At 54.7% G+C, this 24094-nt stretch overlaps 1 protein-coding gene across 4 annotated transcripts in view; it reads left to right on the forward strand.

Annotated features, from left to right (window-relative positions):
- The first annotated feature begins 1046 nt into the window (after positions 1–1046).
- KIAA1522 (KIAA1522 ortholog) overlaps positions 1047–24094 on the forward strand; it is a 28246-nt gene continuing 5198 nt past the window's right edge. The window contains exons 1-5 of one of the 4 annotated variants that reach the window (XM_047793081.1): positions 1047–1418; positions 22661–22831; positions 22918–22973; positions 23295–23418; positions 23961–24077. In XM_047793081.1, the coding sequence (XP_047649037.1) occupies positions 1184–1418; positions 22661–22831; positions 22918–22973; positions 23295–23418; positions 23961–24077 (703 nt within the window). In that variant the 5' untranslated portion in view covers positions 1047–1183. Of the gene's footprint in view, positions 1419–10838; positions 11085–20584; positions 20792–21808; positions 21989–22660; positions 22832–22917; positions 22974–23294; positions 23419–23960; positions 24078–24094 lie in introns of those variants that run through there. The other 3 variants (XM_047793082.1, XM_047793083.1, XM_047793084.1) reach the window with 3 other exon arrangements.

Raw genomic sequence — 24094 nt, forward strand, 5'->3', positions numbered from 1 at the left:
CCACTGTCCTCTCCTGGCCCTTCTGTACTATGGGGCTATCACTCCCTGCCCTGCTTCCCTCATAGCTTGTGGTGGGATCAGATGATATAAAAATGCTCCGTCAGCTACGGTAAATAAAGAGCCAGAGGCATGGAGGAAACAAGCACAGCAGTTTCCTGATTCTTAAAGGCTTCCTTTCCCTACCAGCTTCTTCAGTCACACTTGCCACCTGCAGAGGATCTCAAAGTACCTTATAAAGCTGTGCCTTCAAGTCCAAGATCAGCTCTAATTCAGGCTGAGCACCCCAATGGAAAATCTAGACCTAGGCAGGAGTGCTCTGGGGACTCACAGCCTGACCCAAGGTTAACTGAGGCATGGCTCTCCTCATTTCCAGGCACCGCAGGATGAAGCTCCAACCCAGGAGGCATGGGTCCCAGGTCCACACCAAGGACTGATGGAGGCTGGGGGGAGGATGTGGTGAGAGAGGAGAAAGGAGTGACGGAAGACTGCCCAGTCACCAGATGGGAGAAAAAGGCCCACTGCCGGTCCCAGGTCTCAGGTGGGTCTGAAGTCTGTCTATAGAGCAAAACCTCCAATACTGCCCGAATCTTGGAAACATTCTCAGGATTCCCAAGTCCCAGAAAACGAATTGCAGAACCCCCCATCTCGACCCGAACCACACTCGGGACAGCGAGTTCTCTTGGGGTCCAACCCCAACATTTCTCTTCCTCCTTATCCTGACCACCCCCACCCCAGTTCCCGGACTTCCCTCTCCGGACCCAGCTCTCTTCAGTGCCCCCTCCGGAACAAAACCTCGGTCCCGCCCTGCGACCCCGCCCTCTCGTCCGGGGCCCAGTCGGACCGTCTTCCCTCCGGGCCCCACCTCGCCCTCCCCCAGCTCCCGAGCCCCCGAGCCCTCGGACCGGGTCCGCGGACCAGGAGGAGGCGGGGAGGGGCCGCCGGCAGCACCGCCCCCGCCCCGCGGCCGCTCCCTCCCGGTTCCGTGCCTCCCGGCCTCCGCGCCCCGCCCGCCGCCCCGCGGCCCCTCCCGCGCCGCTCCCGCCGCTCGCCCGCTCTGCCTCCGCCGCCCAAACTTTTCTCCGGGCGCGTCTCCCCGCGGCGGCCGCCTGCCCGCGCGCCCCCGGCCCATGGGCGCCCCGCCGCAGGGGGCCTGACCCCCGCCGCCAGGTACGCCCGCCGCGCCATGGCGGCCCGCGAGCCCCTGGCCGCACCTGCGGCCGACGAGCCGGGGGGTCCTGGCGGTCCCCCGCGCAGGAAGAAGTCCCGCTCCGGCGCGTCCGGCCTCCGCCGCGCCTTCAGCTGGCTGCGGGGCAAGCGGCGCAAGAAGAAGGCGGCGGGAGCCGAGGGTGCCGAACCGGCTGCCCCCCGGGCCAAGAAGGCGGACGACAAAGCCAGAAGGGCCAAGGGTAAAGGCCGAGGTAAGGCGGCCGGGCACCTGGGCAGGCGCCGGGCGGCGCCCAGGGTGCGGCCAAGGTGACGCCGCTGGGGGTCCGCGGCGTGTCGGAGGGGGGTGACTCCTAGGCGCTGGTGCTGGGGGAGTGAGGAGCCCAGGGCTCAGCCCGAGCACCCTTCCTCTGCGCCGCCCCGCCCCCAGAATTTCCCAGACTCAGCCCAGCTCTGCTCTAGTGGGAGGGGACCCTCCAATTGGGGCAGGGATCCCCAGGCTTAAGCAGGAAGTGCTGGCCGCCAGGCTCTGGGGATGGTGGGGCAACCCCTCCTCCCCCAGCTCGCTCGGTTTCTGCCCTCTGCTGAGTCAGGGGGTCAGAGACTTGACTCTGGCCTGGGGCCAATGGGAGAGGCAAATGGCTTCGCATCTCTGGTGGGGGTCCCTCTGGGTCTGGAAAGTCGACCGGACTCAAAAGGTGGTTTAGCCTTGGAGGTGGATCTGGGTTTCCATCCCCACAAAGGACCCAGCACGGCGCACGACAGGCATTGGGTTCTTCACAGTGTTAGCGTTTCCTATCTGGCCCCCTTCACCACTCACCTGGGCCAAACCTCAAACATCCACCTCCTGGGGTGGTGAGCTCAAGATAGGAGCCAAAGGCCTCTCCCACAACTCCTTTCCCCAGCCCTGGTATAAACGTACCCTTCCGTGTCGAAAGTGTGCTTGCTGGAGAGGGAAACTGAGGCCCAAGTTAATGGAGAGGCTGTACCTGGGTGGAGGCTGGGTACTTGAAACACTACAATTAATCCCCTGCCTCTAGGCGCCTTCCACCTGATGGATGGCAGCCTGAGGGGAAGGGTGGCAGACCTGGCCCATCCCTGCTGGGGTCAGTTTTCTTCTGGCCACTTGGCTTGGTCCTTCCCTCATCTTCCTCTCTGTTTCTGTCTCCTGTTGGAGAGGGAGGGAATGAGTCTCTGCTAGAGGGTGGAGCTCCCTTGGGGCCTGCTGTCCTAGGAAGTCTACTTTGCCTGTGCTCCTGCTGCATTGCCAGAGGTGAGGAAATGGCGGTGTATGTCGGGCCCATCCCATTCCGCCTGTGTTTACCCTCCCAGTGTCCTTTAACCGCCTCCTCCTCTGGAGAGTTAGAAGGAACACTTTAGGGATCAGGAAGAGGGTGAAAAGCCTCTTGTGTGATTGCATCCGGCCTGATCTTCCTTTTGGATCTGCGCCCTGCTCCCCTTCGGTCCAGCCACAAATAGACGTTGGGTGCCGGGGCTGAGATGACTGGGCCAGGCCCTGAGGGAAGGTCTGTGTGAGAGGTCTTTCCAAGGGCTCTGTAGCCTCAACAATATCTGAAGCCTGTCCCAGGGCTGCCCCTCTGAAGTCATCCTCCTGTCACTCAAGGGGGCATGGGTCAGAATTGCAGCAGAATGGATTGTGGTCAGACTGTCAAGCTTGGAGACAGAAGGCTAATGGTATATCCCAGGGCAATGGACCCTTTCCCCCTGGGAGACCAGCCTGGAGGCAGGCGCTGGAAAAGCTGACCCTGTAGGTGTCTGCTCAGGCAGCCTGGGTTAGGGGTCACTGGGTCAGTGGTAGGCCTCCGCCTGCCTTGTGTTTGGTATTGGGTAGCACTGGGCTTTCTGGGCAGCAGCCGGCCTGATTTGGGCCCACGTGCTTGGACAACACCTCCCTGCCTCTGGCTGCTGTTTCCCCAGGTCTGGGGGTGGCCCCGGGTACGTCTGGAGGAAGTCTCGCTGCCTTTTGCTTCAATCTCCTATTATTCCAATTGTTTCCTTGTCACCTGCCTGGCCAAACTTCTTTTCTGTTTATTAAGAGAAATAAATCTGATCTCTCTAATCTCCACTGGCACTGCTGGTCAGGAAGGGGAAGCCCAAAGCAGGCTTAACTCTTTCTGGGGAAACTGTTTAGAATGGAGATTGGGGGAGATGGGGAAGAGGCACACATAGACAATTCCTGGGAGGTCAGGGGTCTTTGCTCGGGGAGGTAATTATCTCCCCAACTCAGATGTTGGACCAAAGAGCCGTAGATGCAGGTCTTGGCTCCCCTAATCTGGATACCCTACTATAAATGGGAAAACTGAGCTTGGGATAGATTTTGAGCCTCTGTCTTCCAGGACTCCCCTGCTTCCTCATTGCCCTGCATAGACTTAGAAAGGAAAGAGAGGAAGTCTGACATTTATTGATTATTTTTAATGTGCCCGGAGCTCCGCATCCATTATCTCATTTGCACCCATTTGCAGGTGAAAGGACTGAGGTTTAGAGACAGTGAGCAATTGATTTGCCCACCTGGGATCTTCTGCCTCCAAAACTGATCCCGCTTCTATATGGTTCTCCCAAGGACATAGATCAAGGGGTAAGGCTTAAAGATCTTCTCATCCAGGGAGTTCCTGTCATGGTGTAACAGAAACAAATCTGACCAGGAACCATGAGGTTGCGGGTCCAATCCCTGGCCTTGCTCAGCAGGTTAAGGATCCGGCGTTGCCGTGAGCTGAGCTGTGGTGTAGGTCACAGATGCGGCTCGGATCCTGCTTTGCTGTGGCTCTGGTGTGGGCCGGCAGCTGTAGCTCCAACTCGACCCCTAGCCTGGAACCTCCATATACTGCGAGTGTGTCCCTAAAAAGCAAAAAAAAAAAAAAAAAATCTTCTCATCCAACCTATTCTACAGATGGGAAGAGGCCCAGAGAAAAGTGAGGGAATGTGTTTGTGAGAGTATCAGAGTCAGACAAATTAATGAGAGTTCACATCCTGGCTCAGCAGTTGGCAAGCCCCATTAACACTGGGCAAGCAAGTTCTCTGTGGCCTCACTTATTCCATTATTGTCTCTGGAAGACGGGGGACCTTCTCATTGGGGTGACCCTCTGGCTGGACATATCCTTGATGAGTCTGTGAACTTTTCTGGCTCTCCAAGATTCTCACAAGAGAGGATGTGAAAATTAGATGAAAGTGAAGTCACCACTGTAATGTAAGGGGTCACTATTATTGTGTTTGTTGAAGCACTTGAGTTGTAAGGACCCAGTCTGGAAGGAATGGGCTCTGAGGCTGATAGGACAAGCCCTTCCTGGGCCCTGGTCTGCCCCTCATGGGCCATGTGACACTGGCAGATTATTAACCCCTCCAGGCCTCAGTTTCCTTATCTGTAAAACAGAGATAACAAAGCCTGGTTTACAGGGGTGTTTCAAGGATCAAATGAAATAACAGACATGTAAGTGTATTGTCAACTGTGGAGCACGGTCTGGATGGCAGCAGGTTGCTACCACTGTGATGCTGAGGACGTGGGCATTAGCTAAGTCTATCCTGATCCATGTTTGGAAAACAACCCACTGGTTCGACCTCAGATACCCTTGATGATGATGGTGATGGCGACTGAGGGGGATCCACAGAACGTGGAGTCTTACCTTTGTCCAGCGGAAGTCTCAGGCCCAAGAAAAAAAGTAAAAAACAAAACCAAGCCAAAAAACAATCAGGAATCCATATTTTCCAGAAATATCACCTGGACTCTAGACAAGTATGTGGGGAGGAAGTGTTTCCAGGACAGATGCCAGGACTGGAGCCCGGCAGATAATCAGGGGAGGCTTCCTGGAGGAGGTAGACAGAGTGTGGAAGGAGGGCAGGGTGCTGGCTAATTTAAGGGGAACAAGAGGGCTGCTACGCAACAGACGCCTGCCAGGCATTTTCATGAATGTCTTCCTTTGCTGTCCTCACAGGACCGCAGGAGATCAGTCATTACTATTTAGATGAGAAAATAGGCCCAGAGGGTGGAAGTAAGTTAGTCAAGGTCACTCAGCTTCATTCATAGGAAAAAGACGAATTCCTTACTGTAGCGTCAAGCACTGTTCAGGGTAACACACATATTTGGGACAAGAAAGGCGAGGTTCTGGCTTGCACGGAAGTGGTGAACACAGCGGGGCAGTGACAGAGCCCCCCAGCCTGCCTCCAGAGGCCACACTCTCCAAACAAGAGAAGATGAGGTTGGATGTGTTTCTGACTCTGGGGAGTAACCGCTGCAGAATCTTAGGACCAGTTTCCGGAGAAGGAATATACAGCTTCCTTCAGGCCAGTGGGGAGGGGCTGGGGGTGGGGGTGGGGATGGTTCCAATACCGATAGTGAGAATTTAGCAGCTACCCTGTCAGGCTCAGCAGATTTAACCCCATGAACTTTGGCCACTCACTCAGGAGAGCCGTCCTTGGCATGGGGTTATGGAGAGACCCTTGAGTTTGGGTTCTGCTTTGTCAAGTCCTGCCCCACTCTCCTTGGCAAGACACTCCTCTGTCTTCACAAAGATGGAGTTTAATGGCTCTGACCATTTTAGAATTCTATGGGTTTGAGAATGGGCTGGAGGAGCAAGCTGGGAGGGGCTGGGGACCTGGGGGTGGGAGCTGTGTTCAGGAAAGGAGAGCCTACCTTTGGCCAGTGTGACGGTGGGACCCAGTGGCCTGAATATCTGACCCATAAGGAAGGTGGGTGAGGAGGAGGTGGTGTGAATAATGCCAACTCTCCCAGTTGAGGAAGGGGCCCGTATAGCTCTAAAACCAAGTGAGGACCCAAAGGCACTCTGGTTAGCGGTCACTTTGCCTTTCTGAGGTCAGGGTGGTATGTGTTTGCCTGTCAATAAACACTCCATATATTTTCACATTCTCCACTATTGCATGTGCTGTTCCCACACCTAGGATGTGCTTCCCTTCCCTTTTCTATCCAGGACTTCTCTTCATAGGCCTGGTACAGCATCATCATCTATGTAGTACTCCGGGGAAATGACAGCCCCCAGACTCTAGAACAGGGTGTTTGAGAGATGTGGAGTTGGACAGGCTAAGCTTTTCCTGCCATCTTCTTCTTGGGGAAGGGTATCTCAGTGTCTTTCGCCTGGGGCCTCGACTGATGTGATGTGGGCAGGGCTCCCTCTGCTGTGGAATACATCCAGTGGGGGAGTGGCTCTCATAGTGGAGTCTAGTTTGGGTGTACCTCTGCCAGGTCCCTCTGAAGGGATGAGCATTGTCTGCCTTGGGTCCATATGGGAGAGGGGGTCTCACCGATTTATTCCACCAATACTTAGTAGGTATTTACTATCAGGTACTAAGTACCTATCTATGGTGTGCCAGACCCTGTCCTGGGGGTGAATGAAAGACAGGGGCCCAGTCCTCATGAACCTCACAATTTGAGGCGAGGTAGCAGACATTGAACAAGGAATTAAGGGTCAAGAAGTGTGGACCAGGGAGTTCCTGTTGTGGCTCAAGGGGTTACAAATCCAAGTAGTATCCATGAGCATGTGGGTTTGATCCCTGGCCTTGCTCAGTGGGTTAAGGATCCAGTATTGTCATAAGCTTTGGCATAGGTCACAGGTGTGGCTCGTACCTGGCAGCTGCAGCTCCAATTTGACCCCTAGACTGGGAACTTCCATATGCTGCAGGTGCAGCCCTAAAAAAGCAAAAAAAAAAAAGTGTGGACTAAGGAGGGAACAGAGTGATACCTAAAGGAGGTCAGAGACGGCTTCCCCAGGAGGTGACACTTGAGCTAAAATGGAAGGATGAGGGGAAGCTGGGGTTGAGGGATTTGTAGAGCTGGAATCAGGGAAGGTACCTGTTGGGACCAGCTGGCTGTTGGGTTCAGTGGGGCACAGGGATCGCCATACCTCACTGTTTTGAACATCCTAAGGGCAGGAGCCAGGGTGACAGGGCCTGGCACTAAGTGCTTTTGGGTGATAGGTGAATGATCCAGTGTTGGCCCTCAGAGCACGGGCATCTCCAGATCCTAGCTTCTCAGAACTGATGGCCTGAGATGTCACAGGGAGCCTTCGTGGCACATACGCACGGGCAACTGAGGCTCAGAGGAGGAAGCGGCTTGCTCAAGGTCATACAGCCAGCCAGTGTTAGAGGCAGAACAGGAGCCCACACCTGCCAGGTTGGCCTCAGCTTCCCTGCTCCTTTGTTCTGACTTCAGATGGAAAATCCCATTCCAGAGAGGTGCCTCTAACAGGGGTGGGAAGAGAGGAGCAGGAAGCCGAGGCCAAGAAGGCCTCATCCTTCCCCTCTCTTACCTCCGACACCTTCAAGGGCCTGTTCCAGCTGCCTCTCCCTCCTCCTGGAGGCCCCCAGTCCCCACCCATGGCACGCGGCCCAGGTTCTCCTGGAAATCCCCCTCAGGCTGGGGGGCCACCCCCCACCTCCTGCCCCTGAAGCAAGGCTGCCAGCAAGGTCTGCTGCTTTGGGGGCGGCCAGAAAAATCTACATTCCGTTGTCTGCAGAGGGCGGGGGCTGTCACTCACCTGCCCCTTGGAAATTCCCCTCTCCCCAACCCCTCAAAGCAGTCTCAGCTGCTCCAGGCCTGTCACATGCCGAAGAAAACTAATGAGAGGAGGCATTATATATAGTTTAGGCCACAGTGAATGTGGTCCGGTGGGGGACCTGCCATCTATAGACCCCATGGCCACCTCCACCTCAGTGGCTGACTTGGGAAGGAAGAAGGTAGAAGCAGCTTCCTTGGGTGGGAGGGATGAACTCTTTGTCCACCTCCTTCAGTATTATACCCCCCACCCCCCAGACTCAGCAGCCTAGTCCTGGCACCCATTCATCCATGGGTGCTCTGTGCTGGCATGGAAGGGAGATGGAGACAGCTCAGTCTGCCAAGGTTTAAACCCTGGATCTTCTGGCAAAGTGCATGCTTCCCAGGAGGCTGCTGGTGGGGTCTATTCTAAGTAGGGCCTCCTGTCTGCTTAAGGACACCCTTTCCTCCAAGCCCCTAGCCTTTACTACTATTTGCCAGGAGGGTCATGAGATACTCACTTGTTTGCCTTATGGTTCCAGGAGTTCTGCTCCATGTGCCTTCCATACCACCTACTTCTTCCCATCAGTCTTATCTCAGGCTCTCCCATGCACTTGGTTCATGGTAGTACTCTTCCTCCTGGATCCTGGAGGCAGCACACGTTGCAGTGAAAGAATGGAGGACTGGGAGAGTGCCCTGGGCTCCCTGCCTGTGCCTTTTCATCTCCATCTGTACTCAAGTGCCATCATCACTATGTCCACCAGTTTCTGTTCAACTACCTCAGCCCTGTGCTGAGCCTGGGGCTACCAAGAGAGGATCACTGTCCTAGAGGAACTTGTTTTCAGGTTGGAATGGGGAGGTCGTGATACAAGTGCTGGGATGGTGTCACACAGGGTGTTGGGGGAGCCTGGAGAACTGAGCTGGGGGAGGACACTGTTGAGCAGGGCTTTGGGGACCAGGCAAAGTTGGAAGAGAAAGGAGCTTGTGTGAGGCCTGGGGGCATGGCAAGCAGTTTTATGTGGCTGGAGCTCTGAGAATGAGAGGGGTGTGGTCAGAGATGAGGCTGAACCGGTGGGCGGGGGTAGCTCCTGCAAGGTCTCCTGTGAAGGCCAAGGCACCCGCTGCATGCCAGACAGCCTTCTAAGCTCTTTGCATGCCTGTCCTCACTCAGTTCATGCCAAGGGATTGGGACTTTACCCTTGGCTGTTCTCTCTGCTACCCCATACTATCTTTCCCCTTTATGGGCCTCAGGGTCCCCACCTGTAAATGAAGGGAATAGAGCTAGCAGATCCCTGAGACCTCATCCAGCTCTGACATTAGGACTCTCTTGTGCAAAGCAGGGAGCCTGGTGTGCACAGAGTGCTATATAGTGTATGCTCAACAACTCTTTTCTGGGTGGGTGAATAAAATGCAAGTCCCTAAGGGACTGTACTGTTGCCAACCTCAGTCTCTTAGCAAGAGACCCTTAGGGAGGATGTGGATCAGCTTTAACTCTCCCATTTTGCAGGGAGGGTACAGGGCATCTTGGAGCTACTGGGCATAAGTGTGGTGTAGGGGAGGGACTTTTCCAGGTGGCAGAAGGCCAAAAGGGGATTAGAACCCAGGGCTGTGGAGTCCTAGCCCATCAAACTGTACACCATGATAGCTCTGGTTGGAGAGACGGCAGAGTGATGATGGAAAAGGAGACTCACTGCCCTGATGTGGGGTCCTGGGCAGGTCCCTGGAGGCAAGGGCACTTGTAAGGGGCCTGGAGCAACCTGGAAGGCTTTCAGAAGAGGTGTAGCTTGGCCTGGGGTTTGAAAAACAAGGACTTGTATAGGGGAAATGAGAGAGGGGCACATAACTCCACAGATGCACATAGATGGGTGGTTTCATGTATGTTTACCATATGCTCCATTATACCCCCCCATGTAGTTATGGGTATATCAACAGACAGTTGTACAGTCATACTGATTCACAAAAACACATGCAATTACACAGTCTTAGAGACATTTTCACTTATATGCACACAGGCAGACTGCTATACACTTAAATACACAAAAATCACTGATATTGGAGTTCCTGTCGTGGCTCAGTGGTTAACGAATCCGACTAGGGACCATGAGGTTGCGGGTTCGGTCCCTGCCCTTGCTCAGCGGGTTAAGGATCTGGCGTTACTGTGAGCTGTGGTGTAGGTCGCAGACTCGGCTTGGATCCTGCATTGCTATGGCTCTGGCGTAGGCCGGTGGCTACAGCTCCAATGCGACCCCTAGCCTGGGAACCTCCATATGCCGTGGAAGCGGCCCAAAGAAATAGCAAAAAGACAAAAAAAAAAAATATATATATATATATTTTAAAAAAAAATCACTGATATTCAGCCACCTCTGGAGAGAGTCACAATTACATAGGCAGAGACACAAAAGCACACATTCAAACCTATGTAAACAAACTCAATTATATGGATACAGGCATGCAGTCACACACAGATGATTACACGGAGAGGAATCCACACATTCAGGGTCACAGATACACAACTACACAGCCACATTCAAACACACAGTTACAAATGCTCAATTACATGCCCTCATTCAAGGTCATACAGAGGCCGAGGCAAAGTGAAGGTGTGGGTAGCCTGGAGCAATGGGTATTGGAGTCAGTCTAGGTTTGAGTACTGGCTGTGTAGCTTAATGCTTTTTGACTCTGGGCTAATCATTTGACTTTATGGAACCTGTTTTCCCATCTGTAAAGTGGGGATGATAAAAGTACTTACCTTATAGAATTGTTTTGTGAATGAAATGAAGTAATGCATGAAAGCAATTATCACAGTAAGTACTATATAAGAGGGTTTTAACATTATTTTGAACACCATTACTGCAGAAATACCGTCAGACAGATATATTTGTACAGAGGAGATACACAGACCTGTGACACTCACGGGGTGGTGGTGGGTGGGCCTTAGCAGCAGCAAGGCTCCAGACCTGGAGCCCGCGCCCCTAGTTCTCCTGGTTCTACAGTCCTGAGGCAGCTCCTGGGCTGGGAGAGCGAGCGATCCGTCGGCCCCACCTGGACAGGCCCAGCCTTTCCCAGAGCGTTCTGGGCGGGGCGGCTCAGCAGGTCTCCCAGGTCCTAGGAGGGGTGGAGCCAACGGGACGTGCGCCAGGCCCCGCCCCTCTACCGGTCCCGCCCCGGCCCGGCCATTGGCCGCAGAGCTCGGGGGCGTGGCCGAGCTGGGGCTGGGGGCGCCTGCGGTGGCCGCCCGCGCTTCTCTCTGCCTCCCTCCTGTGGCTGCGGGCCCGGAGGCCGGGCTGGTTGGGCTTCGCTAGGGTTCCCGCGCCGGCTCCCGCGCCCACCATGGGAAACTCACACCACAAGAGGAAGGCCCCCAGCGGCCCCCGGGCCCGCAGCTTCTGGCGGTTCGGGCGGTCGGCGAAGCGGCCGGCAGGTAGGGGTTGGGAGTGGGGGCGGGGCAGGCGGGGAGGAGGGTCTCCCAGCCGCAGCCGCCGCCGCCGCTGCTGCCCCCTCCCGGGGCTTGATGGGTGTGAGTGTGGGGGGGCCGGGAATCCCCCGCACAGACCCCACCCCTCACATGCACACAAGAGGCACATGTACGCACGAATACCCACGGGCAGGCACGGGTACATGTTCAGAATTTACACGGTCACATACATAACACCCACTCCGATGTACCGACATGCAGAAAAAATCATATACACATTCACACCCACGCCATCGCTGTGGGGCTCACAGATCCTGTGACACAGGTACATATACCTATGTATACGGTTTACACAGCCACACGAGCTACACCGCACGCGCAGATTCAGACACAGCCATGTAGGTACAGTTGTCCAGCGTCTTAGGCACACGTATGTACACACAGGTTCAAACTGTACAACCAGCCAGGCTCACACTTAGGCTCAGAGACAGACCCTAAAGCACTTATACACACTTGTTCCCCAGGCTTTAGCCCCCAATGAAAGGCTGAAAGTTTGCAGGAGGGAGGGGAGACAAAGGTGGAGGGGAGAAGCAGGAAACAAGGGGCTGGAGACTCGAGCCGCCTCCATCTGGCGTGACCGGGAGTCGGACTGGTTCTCTGGGCTCCCTCCCCACCCCCATCCGCTGATGGCTCTCTCTGTCCCCCTTCCCCCCAGCCTCGCTCCCCGTGGTCGCTGCCGCATCTCCCCCCCCTTTCAGTGCAGCCACCCAGCTGGAACGCAGCCCTTCCCGGCGTGCTGCGGGATCCCTCCGCAGGTCACATTCCGTCCTCCAAGGGGGGGAGGGGGCAGAATGGGGAAGGCCTCTAACCCCAGCACTGTGGGAGCTCGGATTCCTGGTTTCCCCCAGCGGGTGTGGCGGTTTAGGGTATGCCCAGATACTAAAGGGAGTTGGAGGAGGGCCTGACGAGAGTGTCTAGTTCCTTCACCTGATGAATCAAGACATGGGGTAGGGGCAGGGACGTCGATCCACCCCCCCACCCTCCCCTTACTCCCACCCCGCCCCACGAGATGAGGGGTCTCCAACAGAACTGAGTATCTGCTGGTCCTTGGGATTGAGAGAATCCTGGAGAAGGTGGCTTGGGGCGCTTCCCAGCTGTGGTGGGAGAATCCACCCATGTCTACCTAGGGTGGCCCACATTCCTAGAGGTTCTGAATTGAGCCTGATGATCTCATCCCTCAACGCAGAGGTTGATAGAAAGGGCCGAGGCTGGGAATTAAGGGGTCTGGGTTCTCATTGTGGCTCTGGTATGGGCTCTGTGACCTTGAGCAAATTGCTTCCCCTTCTCTGGACCTGCTCCTAGAGGAGGCCCGTCTGTGAAATTAGGGTGGCTTAGCTTAGGTTTCTTGGGACGCTTCAGTTCTGCTAGCCATTTCATAGTTAAAGAGACTGAGGTCTAGAGAAGGTGGGCTTGTCCAAGGTCATTGCCTGCAGTGCTTTGAAGAATAATCATGATTAGTAGGAAAAGGGTTAAGTAAATTCTGGTAGGCTTTTTGAGGCTCCTCCGAAGATGTGTTGATGAGAGCCTTCTGGATCTTCCTCTAGTCTCCTTGTCCCAGTAATCCTGAAATCCAGGCCGTGCCCACCTGTCTCTCTTCTTGGAATCTGCACTGAGAGGGTGGGGCTGGGGCTGGGTATCTTCATCTGCCACTCTAATCTGATGGTTTCCTGAGAACTAACTGTGGGTCCAGACTTGTGACCATTTGTGGTGGGGGAGTGAGAGATTAAGAGGGCTGTGTTTACAGTCTTTTGCCTGCTGGTCCTATGGAAGTGGCCTGGGGCTTCTAGCAGCCCTTGTGCTCTTTCAGTTCCTGCTGGAACTCAAGGGTCAACCAGGCTTTACAGGTGTTCCTAAAAAAAGAGAAAGCAGTGTCAAGGCAACACAGAAGTAAATGTGGGGGCTGGGGAATATTCTAGGCTATATATTAAAAGGCCTTTGGCTTGGGGTCAGTTTTAGAAAACTAGGGAGCTGGTCTCAACTTGGTCATTGAAGTAACTGTAAGGTTGGATTTAGTCCTGAGTTGTGGATTAAACGAGAGAAACTGGGCAGGGATGCATTTCAGCTCTGGCGTATGGTCATGAGCAAGGGCATGGGGTTGAGACTGGGTATGGAGGTTGGAAAGAAAAGTAGTTGAGGCGTCTTCTTTGTGCTTGGGAGGAGAAAACGTTCCATTGTGAAATGCAAACTTCATTCCCTTGGGTTTTACTTGTGCTGAGGCTTCCCTGGACTCAGCCTTTGCTGTCACAAAGGCTTAGGAATGGGACTGGGGCTTGAGTGCTTATTTGACTGGTCTGTGAAAGGATGCGGAAAAGAATGCAAGGTGAGCAGAGAGACTGGAGTCTGTAGGCCATAGGGAGCAGTGAAGGTGTTTGAGCAGGGGAGGAGCTACTAAAGTGGTGTGTGTAAGGAAGATGGCAGATGCAGGCTGGACAGGTTGGGGGGTGGAGTGGGGAGAGTGGAAGCTCATAGAACAGTCTGGAGACTGTTGCAGTAATCCAGGGAAGAGGTGATGAGGTGAGGGCTGGGAACAGGGTGAGGGCTGTGGGAGTGGAGAGGAGTGGCAGCTGCAGAGACACTGCCAAGGAGGTGGCAGAAGTGATAGGACCTGGGGTTCCCAGATGTTGAGAGTAAGGGCCAGAGAGGCTCTCTGCTTGAGGCTGCTTGCCTGGGGGATGGTAGAAGAGATAATGCAGACATAAACACTAGGCTAAACCCTTTACATTGATTAATTCATTTGTCCTCCAACTGTCTTTAGAAAGCTCGAAGCTATTATTGCCCCCATTTTACAGATGGGAAAGCTGGAGCTCAGAGAAATGAAGTCACTTCTCCAAGGCGATTCAGCAAGGAGGTTGCTGAACAGGGATTCAAACCCAAGCCTGTCAGATTCTGAAGACTGTGCTCTTAATCGTTTTAGGGACAGATGGGTTTTCTCATGATGGAGGGGCCTGCAGGTCCTCTGGACAAAGAAAGCCTGAGCCCTGGGGGATCTGGACTCTGTAGGGGACACAAGTGGAGGAAGCACTGTGGTGGAGAGGCAGGAGTTGAGAGCTAAGCATTTTTTTGTTTTTTTGTTTTTGCCTTTTCTAGGGCCGCTCCCGCGGCATGTGGAGGTTCCCAGGCTAGGGGTCTAATCAGAGCTGTTGCTGCTGGCCTATGCCAGAGCCATAGCAATGCCAGGTCCTTAACCCACTGAGCAAGGCCAGGGATCGAACCTGCAACCTCATGGTTCCTAGTTGGATTAGTTAACCACTGTGCCATGACAGGAACTCCAAGAGCTAAGCATTGAAGGCCCCAAGGGCTCAGAGAGGGAGCTAGCTGTTGGGCAGTGGAAGGGGAAACCGAGATTCCCGTATGTTACAGATGCCCTTGGACCATAGAGCCAGGGTGAGGGTGGATGGGGAGAGGCCTCTGTCACTGCAGGAAAGACTGTAGCTGGCTGGAATCGTTAGGCCTTGGTTCTCTGGAATTCAGCTCAACCTTCCCCGCCCCAGGCCAGCTGGGGCCTTGGTCCTGGGAAATTTGGGGGATTGGTGATTTGGGAGCTCAGGGAGCATCCCTAGCACTCTACCCTCCTGTTCCCAAGTATTATACTGTTAGGTTTATATCCAGGGCCTTCCTCTCGGTAGGGTTTATTGTTCTACTTTGCAGATGACAAGATTGAGGGACCAAGTCATTGGTGGAGTCAGACTCCCTCTGCCTCTGGACCTGGATCGCCAGGGGCCACTGCTGGGAGAAAGCCTGCTCTTATTCCCTCCCCTGCCCCCTTTCTTCCTATGTCTCCCACCTTTACCCGGTGGGGAGACTTGTGACCGTGTTTAGACTTGCTTGTGGGAGCCCTGGGCTTCCAGATAAGGGGCTGGCCCAGCCCTCTCTGGTCTGAGGGATCTGAGATAAGCTGAACCCCCTTACCGCCCCAGGCCCTGACCCAAAGTGGGGGACCACTGCCTTCCTTCTTGGGGAAGAGTCATATATGCCAAGGGCTCTTTAGAGATCATCCCTCCAACTCTCCCACCTCACAGATGAAGAAACTGAGGCCCAGAAGAAGGTAGTGCCTGGCTCAGCATCTTGCTACAGTTGAGGGGCAGTGAGAGCTCAGGCCTGGGACCCCTGACTCCCAGGGCAATGGGATATCTGGTCTGGGCTCTGAATTTCCCCTCCTCCCAAACAGGGGTTAGGGCTGCCAGATAGGGCTAAGTCACTGAGGAGCTGATAGGGAGCTGATGTTAAGTGTCCCTTATCAGACCTTATCTTAATAATGGTTCTTAACTCCACTTGAGGTTTGAAGAGAGCTCCGGAAGTGGACAGGAGAGGAGGCCTCTGGTGGCATGGGAGGAACGCCGGTCCCAGCTGGGCTCACATCCTGACTCTGCCATTGCTAGCTGTATGACCTTGGGCGAGTCACTAAGCCTAGGGGAGTGCCTCTGTATGTGAGGGGATTTAGTGAGACCCCTGTGTGTCTCAACTGACAGTTGACAATAAATGATAGCTTATTTTCCTTGTAAGTGGAAAGGCCCCCACACCTGGAGAGGCAGAGGCTCTGCTCTCTCTGATGACAACACTTTGTATTTACACTTGGTGGCCTGGCTTTAACTTTGCCAGGCCCTCTGTAAGGTGGTATCTGTCCCACGTTACAGATGAGACCGCGGCCCTGAGAGGCTGATGGATTTGTCTAAGGCCTGGAATCCAGACTGTCTGACTCCCGGCCTTTTTCTCTCCTGGCTTCATGGTGGCTGCCTCTCCGGCATCTATAAAATGAGGATAATCATGCCTTGAAGGAACAAAAGAAAGGGCTTTGGAAAGTCAGAATCGCACCCTGGCCGAAAGAGATTATTATGTCATTGTCAGCAGCACATACTGACCCGGAAACTCATTATGACATTTATTAATATTGTGGTAGCTAATTCCTCCCTGTGTCACTGCCCGCTCCCCCAGGCGCCTGTGGGATGGGATCCTCCCTTCCCTGTCCCAGGCACTCCCTGCCCCCCAATATTTACCTTAGAACCGGCCTGTCTGCTCAGCCTTGGCTAGGGCAGGGCTTTGGACTGAGAAGAGGAAGGAGGGGTACTCCCTTTGTGCAGCGGCAGGGTGCAGAGCTCCCCCACTTTGGGCAGTGACCAAGGCTGCACCTCCCCACCAACTTCCTCATTAGCATCACTAAGGCATTTGGAGGGAAGACCCAGGCCCCAAAGTGGGCTGGGCCACTGCCTGGTTGGATGACCTTGAGCAAGTCACTTTCCCTCCTTGCGCTCATTTGTTAAAAGGGAACTCACACCTACCTTTCAGGTTTCTTGTTCTGTGAGTCAGAAGAGAAAGTGTCTTAGAACTGTAAAGCGCCTCCACCTGCAAGTTAGGTTCACGTCCCTTTGTCTTATCTCTAAGAGTAAGATTACGCATGCTCAGGCTTCTGTGGGAAGACCCTGGACCTCTCTGGGCGTCGGATTGCCCACCAGTACAACACTGAGGGGTTGAGACTTAGGGCCGCCAAACACCCTGAATCCTGGCCCCAGCGCGAGGCCACCTGGGCCGCTGGGCCCTCCCCCTTCATTCCTCTCCCCTGAATCAGGCCGGCCTGGCTGTGGGCGCGCCTCAGCCCCCGCCCCTTGCTCTGGAATGGGGCAGGTTGAGGCCTCACCCGACAGAGGATGTTGCCAAGACAGTGTGTACGCATGCGCACTGTGCGTGGCCTTGGGGCGCGGAGCGGGGGCTCCCTACCCCATTTAGTCTTTCCTGTCCCCAGGCTCAGGAAAGCCCCAGAGTGGTAGGTACATGCACCTGCCGTGGTGTACACGCAGCCGCCCAGCAGGGCCCTGTGTGAATCTGGGCAGTGGCTGCGTGTGCGGAGGACGTGGACTAGGGAGGCGTGGGTGTGCTTTGTGGACGTGGTCGTGAGAGCGCCCGTCTGTGGGAGTGGCCCTCGTGGGCCGCTTGGGAGGTGTGTGCCACCCATCTCTGCTGGTGCACTGTACCTAAGCCTGCAGGTGTGTTTCCTGGTGTGCCCTGCGTCTTGGGAGGTGTGGCTGGGAGCAAGGTGTCTTCTGAGATCCCTGGAAGCCTCCTCCGGCGAGCCTCAGCCCCAGGCTGCACCTCTGGACTGTGCCAGGATAGACAGTGCTGGAAAATGGACTCCGTGGGGTCTTGGGCAAGGTCCTTCTATTCTGGGGGCCCCAGTTTCTTTATGAAGTGCCTGCCCTCCTGAGGCTCTTGCTGAGCCCAGCGGCAAACAAGCCACAGGTGTGTAGACCTGTGCCTGGGGTGGCTCAGAGTGGCCTCAGGCTTTGGTCAAGCCCCGGGTGGGTGGGGGGAAGGGCGTTGCTGAGGGAACCAGTTGTTACTGGGTTGTGAGAGCCTTGGATCTGGCTGGGAGTTTGCAGCCGTGGCCCTGATTGCCAGGTGGCCTTGACTGCCGGCTGAGCCTGGAACCTTGATGAGCTGATGTCCCCCACCTCTGTCATAGTGGAGCTCAGCCCTTAGTTTCCCTGCTTGGGGGAGCTGAGCGTGACTCTGCCCTGCATGGTTGAAGTCTGCAGGTTTGCAGCCAAGTAGAGCTTGGGAGGTCACTTAGCTCTCTGAGTTCCACAGATTCATGATCAGTTACCAGGAGCGTATCATTGAGTACCTGCCTCATAGGGCTGTTGTCAGATCTGTCGGAGCAGAGCTGCCTTCCACCAGCCCCTGGCCTGAATGAATCAGCCTGCATGTGTTGGTCTACTGCTCTTTTCTGTTTGAGAGGAACTAATGAGAGGACGGGATGGGTCTGGCCTACGAGGGAGGGAAGGGGGGAGAATGCAGTCAGGAAACCTCAAATTTGTGGAGATTGTAGGGGCCTTCAGCTCTTCTTCAGAGGGGAGATTGGGTTTGTAGTTGACACAGTGGACAAAACTTGACTTTTGGATTCAAGTGGTCTTGGGTACGAATGCTGCCCCCTCCGTTTATCAGCTTTATAATGCTTGCCCTCTCTGGCCTCTGTTTCTTCATCTCTAAAACGAAGATAGGAGTTCCTGTTGTGGCCCATTGGGCTAAGGACCCAGTGTCTCTCTGATGATGTGGGTTTGATTCCTGGACTCGTTTAGTGGGTTAAGGATTCAGCGTTGTTGCAAACTTCGGTGTGGGTCGCAGATGTGGCTCAGATCTAATGTAGGCCTCAGGTGCAACTTTGATTCGACCCCTAGCCTGGGAATTTCCATATGCTGCAGGTGCAGCCCTAAAAATTAAAATAAAATGGAGATTAAAGTGCCTACTTTTTAGGAGTGTTTAGATTTCAGTGATCTGTGGATATATATTATGCAGCCCCACAGAGTTGGTGTTGTCCAGAGTGAAGAGCTGTCTGAGAAGTGGCACAGCAAATGGGGAAGGACCAGTAGAAGGATCTTGCATCATGGGAGCCACTGTGAATTCTTAGATTCCTAGGGACTCAGAGAGAGAAGGGTGCTGTGGGAAGAGTGCCCTCAGGTGAGTTTGGGGGACAGCACTTTATAGTTCACAGACCTTCTCTCTTCCACAGTCTCAGCTACTCTTGCTTGGTTTTTTTTGTTTTTAAAGGGCCACATCTGTGGCATATGGAGGTTCCCAGGCTAGGGGTCCAATTGGAGCTACAGCTGCCGGCCTACGCCAGAGCCACAGCAACGCAGGATCCAAGCCACATCTGTGATCTATACCACAGCTCACAGCAACGCCAGATCCTTAACCCACTGAGCGAGGCCAGGGATCGAACCTGCAACCTCATGGTTCCTAGTTGGATTGTTTCTGCTGTGCCATGGCAGGAACTCCTCAGCTACTCTTTTTGGAGTTGCCGGGGTCTCTCTTTTAACACTGTCAGTACTCAGCTTAACCTTCAGTACCCCCTTTACCCCTCCTGGGCTTCTTTTTCTTTTTTCTTTTTTTTGCTTTTTAGGGCCACAGCTGAACCATGTCGACGTTCCCAGGCTAGGGGGAGAATCAGAGCTACAGCTGCCGGCCTATACCATAGCCACATCAACACGGGATACAATCTGTGTCTATGACCTGCACCACAGCTCATGGAAATGCCAGATTCTTATTAACCCAGCGAGCAAGGCCAGGGATTGAACACGCAACCTCATGTTTCCTAGTCTGATTCATTTTCACTGCACCATTACGGGAACTCCAGAGCAATCTTTTTTTTTTTTTTTTTTTTTGCCATTTCTTGTGCTGCTCTCACAGCATATGGAGGTTCCCAGGCTAGGGGTCTAATTGGAGCTGTAGCTGCTAGCCTATGCCAGAGCCACAGCAATGCAGGATCCGAGCCTCGTCTTCGACCTACACCACAGCTCACGGCAATGCTGGATCCTTAACCCACTGAGCAAGGCCAGGGATCGAACCCACAACTTCATGGTTCCTAGTCGGATTCGTTAACCACTGCGCCACAACGGGAACTCCCCAGAACAATCTTATAAAGACAAGTTATTGGCCTTGTTTCCTATAAGGTCATGGCTTGTATGTGATGGAGTAGATTTGAATCTGGACTTAACTTCCCTCCACGTACCTCCCCTCTGCCTCCTACTCTTTTTTTTTTAAGTTATAGTTGATCTACAGTGTTGTGTAAAGCGCCCCCCCCCCCCGCTCCTGTTTTAGCCACATCTGAGGCATACAGAAGTTTCCCTGGCTAGGGATCGAACCTGAGCCATGGCAGTGACAATGCTGAATACTTAACCACTGGGCCACCATGGAACTCCCCTGCCTCCTACTCTTACTGCCCTCACCTATGAGCTGTTTCTTGGCTAATTCTGTTCTCCCTGCCTGGTGACAGTCACTGAGTCACAGAGTGAAGCCAGTGGGAAGAATCCTGGGCCAGAGGAGCAAGAGGTCTGCTTTGAAGGCCTGGCTCTGTTGTGTTACCTTGAAGAGTTCCCAGTGCTTCTCTGGGCCACTGATGGGCCACCAAAGTGGGAAGATAGTCCCTTGGAAAATCCGGGGCTGAATATATACCTGAGGGGTTGTTAGCACCAGCCACTTGATTCCCCTCTGGGCATCTCCCTGGCTTCCCAGCACTGTGTCCTGGGCTGGCTCCTATCCCCTCCAGGGACCTCTGCCAATGGCTTTGACATCCCGACAGGTGGTCCTGGGCTTCTGCCTGGCTGCTCCAGGCTCTGAGCTCCTTCCCCAGGGAATCACTCTCACCAGCCAGGAGGACTTAGGGGTGGGCATCATGCCCGGTCTAGTCTGGTGGCTCTTCCACCTACCATCAGGCAGCTGCGACCCCTGTCTTAGCTCTGGCTCCTGACCGTTCAGAAAAGGACTTGGGGACCAGGGTAGTGGGCTGCTCCTGGAATTGAGTATCTTTGAGTCATCCTCTCCCCAGGAGCCCCGCCTCCAGAGCCTCTGGGCCTCCGTTTTTCTGTCGGTGTCTGGGAGGGTTCATGCCTCGGCCCGCACTTGAGGGGCGGGGTCGGTGGAGGGGCGGGATCAGTGGCGAAGGTGGGAGGAGGTCCTGGAGAGCAGCCCCTCCCGCGCCTGTGACTGGAGCGGTCGCTCTGCAGCTGGGCGGCAGACTCATCCCCTCTGCGCTTGGTTATGGTGAAGGCAGCCGCCGGGCGCTCTGGAGAGGTCAGACTAGGGGACGGTCCGACTGGCGCCCGCAGCCATGGTGGTGTTCCTGGGCCGCCACCTCCCGGCGCTCCTTGGGCTCTTTAAGAAGGGTGAGTGGGTGTGGCTGGGGGGTTGGATGAAGGACCCTTGACACCCCCGTTTGCCCAGAGTCCTATGTAGAATGAGGGACCAAGGCTGGGGAAGGTGATGCTGTGGGGGATGGGGGCTAGTGAAGAGGCCAGACTCCCCTGTCTGCAGCGGTGCCTTTGTCCAGCTGCTTTCCCACCGCCTTTGTCTGATCTCTGCTTGTGTTTGGGAGGCTGGATCTAGGTGTCTCTGACCTTGAAACCTGCCGTCCTTGGGCAAGACTGCCTTCCTCTAGTTCCCTCACTTTACTAGGTACATCCCACCACCTCAGTTCTAAGAGGTAGGGCACCCCCTCGCAGGTCAGCCCAGTGTATGGGGAAGGATGGGGTGTGGGGAGCAGCGTAGAGAGGAAAGTAGTACCCCTGGAAGTTGGGGAGCAGATCAGCGAAATCGTACTAGAGGCCAGGGAGTGAAGTTTTGGGGGGCATGGGGGAGGAGCCTGTGTGCCCACTTCCTTCTAGGAACTGGGCTTTCAGGCCTGGATTAAGATGTGGGGGGCAGAGGGCCCCCAGTTTGAGTGTGATTTAGGAGTCCCCTCTAGGAACCTGGTGTTCAATCCTGGCCCTTTCTGACTCCAATAAGCTGGGTGACCTTAGGCAAGACCTTTCCTTTTGGAGCCTGTTGGTGGACTGGTAAAATCAGGAGGTTAGGAAGAGGATCGCTGAGAGACCTCCTCGCTCTGAACTGGTGGAATCCCGGAGGATTCCCTGGGCAGGAGCTTGGCTGCTGAAGAAAGGGCTGAGGAAAGAGGAAAGGGCAGGGCAGTTGTCTGAACTGAAGACCCTGGTCTCGGGGCGGGGCCCTTTAAAGGGCTTGTTTGCTTCTGTCCCTCCGCAAGGTGCTGCCAAGGTCACATGACCCTCTCAGAACTTTTCTTATGTTGTGGGTTCCATGTAAAGGGGGGCTGGGGCTGTAAAGTGCTGACACAGCCCCCTATTCCCAGGATTAGATGACCAGCTCCTTCGTGGGCGGGGCTTGTAACTAGATCCTTTGTAATGGATCTCTGGCTCCTCTGCACCAGGGGCCTGGGCCTCCGGGAGAGGGGGACACCTGGGACTGTTCCCCCCAGAGAGCTGGAGCTGCCTCTTTTGGGAGTGGAGGGGCCGGGTCCCTCTTCTCCCCTCCCCTGCCTGTCTTTCCACTAAGGGACAGCTACATGGGTGAGTAGGGAACCCAAGAGGCCCTATTCTTGGTTTGGCCTACACCTCAGGACTTCCTGGGAATCTAGTTATGACCTTCGCTAGTGCTCACCCCTTCCTAGTGTCCCACGGTGTCTTTTTCTTGGAACTGGGCCAAGGGGGTGTACAAAAATCTGTTTTCCTGTAAAGTGGAGCTCGGAATCTGGAGATAAGAGAAACGTATTTGCTGTGGGCTGTGTGTACACTGGCGTACTTGCATGGGACCCTGAATGGTAGTTGTATGTATGTTTGGGAGCTGTTTGTATATATGCAGGATGGAGACTGGGTGTTGTGTGTCTACATAGGGGCTGGGTGTGCTCTAGTGTACACAGATGTGATTATACTCAGATGCTGTTTGTTTGTATACATACTGAAGCCTGTGGGTGCTGTGTGCGGATGTGGGGGGCGTATGTGCCCTGGGCATAGTGCCCTGGATGGGGCCCTTTGTGTTGGGAGGATGCTCAGATGTATGTACCCTTGGATGTAGTTTGTGTAGGTACTGGGGGTCTGTCTATATTGAGTGTATACCCCAGAACTGTGGGCTGGGAGTTCAGACTGGGAGAAGTGGGCATTGCCTATATGTGCAGGTGCCTGTGCACTGCCGAGGCCCAGATGCCTTTGGGCCTCACTTTCCCTCCTCCTCCATCCCACTAGGGTCTGCCAAGGCTGAGAGCGACAAGCGTCTAAGTGCAGGGCCCAGCCAGGGGCCAGGGTCTGTAGTGGATGAGCATCAGGACAATGTCTTCTTCCCCAGTGGCCGACCGCCTCACCTGGAAGAGCTGCACACGCAGGCCCAGGAGGGGCTCCGCTCCCTCCAGCACCAAGGTAACCCCCTTCTCCTCCCCTCCAGTGCTGCTCTCAGCTCCCAAGGTCGGGGGCCTAGCTCAACACACCTCTTTGCTGTCTTCCAGAAAGACAGAAACTGAACAAGGCTGCCTGGGACCATGGAGACACCCAGAGCATCCAGGTGAGCCCTCCCAGTTCAGCCCTGACTCATACCTCCCTGCTTGACCTCTGGCAAGTGCATCTTTGGACCCTTCTGGATCTATTTCCTTTCTGTATCATAAAGGGCTAGATGAGATGCCCCCTGAGGGGCTGGTCCAGGGTTCCTCTGGCTGATGCCTGCTCAGTGCTAGGTGATGCTGCAGTGGTAGGGGGATGGGGTGGAGGGAGGCAAACCTGAGTCAGAATTTTCAAAGGGGGGGCCTGAGAAGGCCAGGGTAAGCTGCACTTAGCCTTGGGGCTGGTTGGGTCTGAGGCCAGGGCCTGATCCTTCTTCCCCCAACAGTCCTCCCGGACGGGGCCGGATGAAGACAGCATCTCCTTCTGCAGCCAGACCACTTCCTACACGGCCGAGAGCTCCACGGCAGAGGATGCTCTCTCCATCCGCTCTGAGATGATCCAGCGCAAAGGTGTCTGTCCGCTCACCAGCCAGGATTCTTGGGCTGGGGAGAGGGGTGGCGGGCATCATCTGGGTCCCAGGACCTGCATCTTCCCCTTTTCCTCTTCATCTAGCATTTCTCAAGGCTCTGTGATTCAGTGAATTCGGAAGACATAGTACCCTGTGTCCTTTTGGAGATTCATGAACATTAACCAAAAAGTAGGACTGTTAAGAGTTGGGGAACCTGGATCTGAGCCTAGCATTGCTGTTTACAGCTGTGTGATCTTGGGCCAACCTTTAACCTCTCTGTGCTTCGGTCTGATGTTCTTTAAAAATTGGAAGAATACTAAGTGTTTAGCATGCTATGGAAATGATCCTCATTGACCTAGTAGAGCCTTCAGAAGGCTTCCTGAAAAGAAGCATCTAGCTTTATTTAACTTAGCTTTGCCCATGACACCTTGACTGGAAATCTTTTTTTGCAGAGCTCTTGCTAAGAGTCTTTAAAAGCAGTGCTTTGCAGACTGTGCCCCCAGACCTGCTCTAACAGTTTGTCTCCCCTGGACTGGCCCCCAGGGTCCACCTTCCGACCCCATGACTCATTTCCCAAATCATGTGGAAAGTCAGGACGGCGGCGGCGGGAGCGGCGGAGCACGGTGCTGGGACTGCCACAGCATGTGCAGAAGGAACTCGGTGAGCACCAATGAGGA

The sequence above is a fragment of the Phacochoerus africanus genome, chromosome 8 (genome assembly GCF_016906955.1).
Source record: "Phacochoerus africanus isolate WHEZ1 chromosome 8, ROS_Pafr_v1, whole genome shotgun sequence".
NCBI classification, from domain to species: Eukaryota; Metazoa; Chordata; class Mammalia; order Artiodactyla; family Suidae; genus Phacochoerus; species Phacochoerus africanus.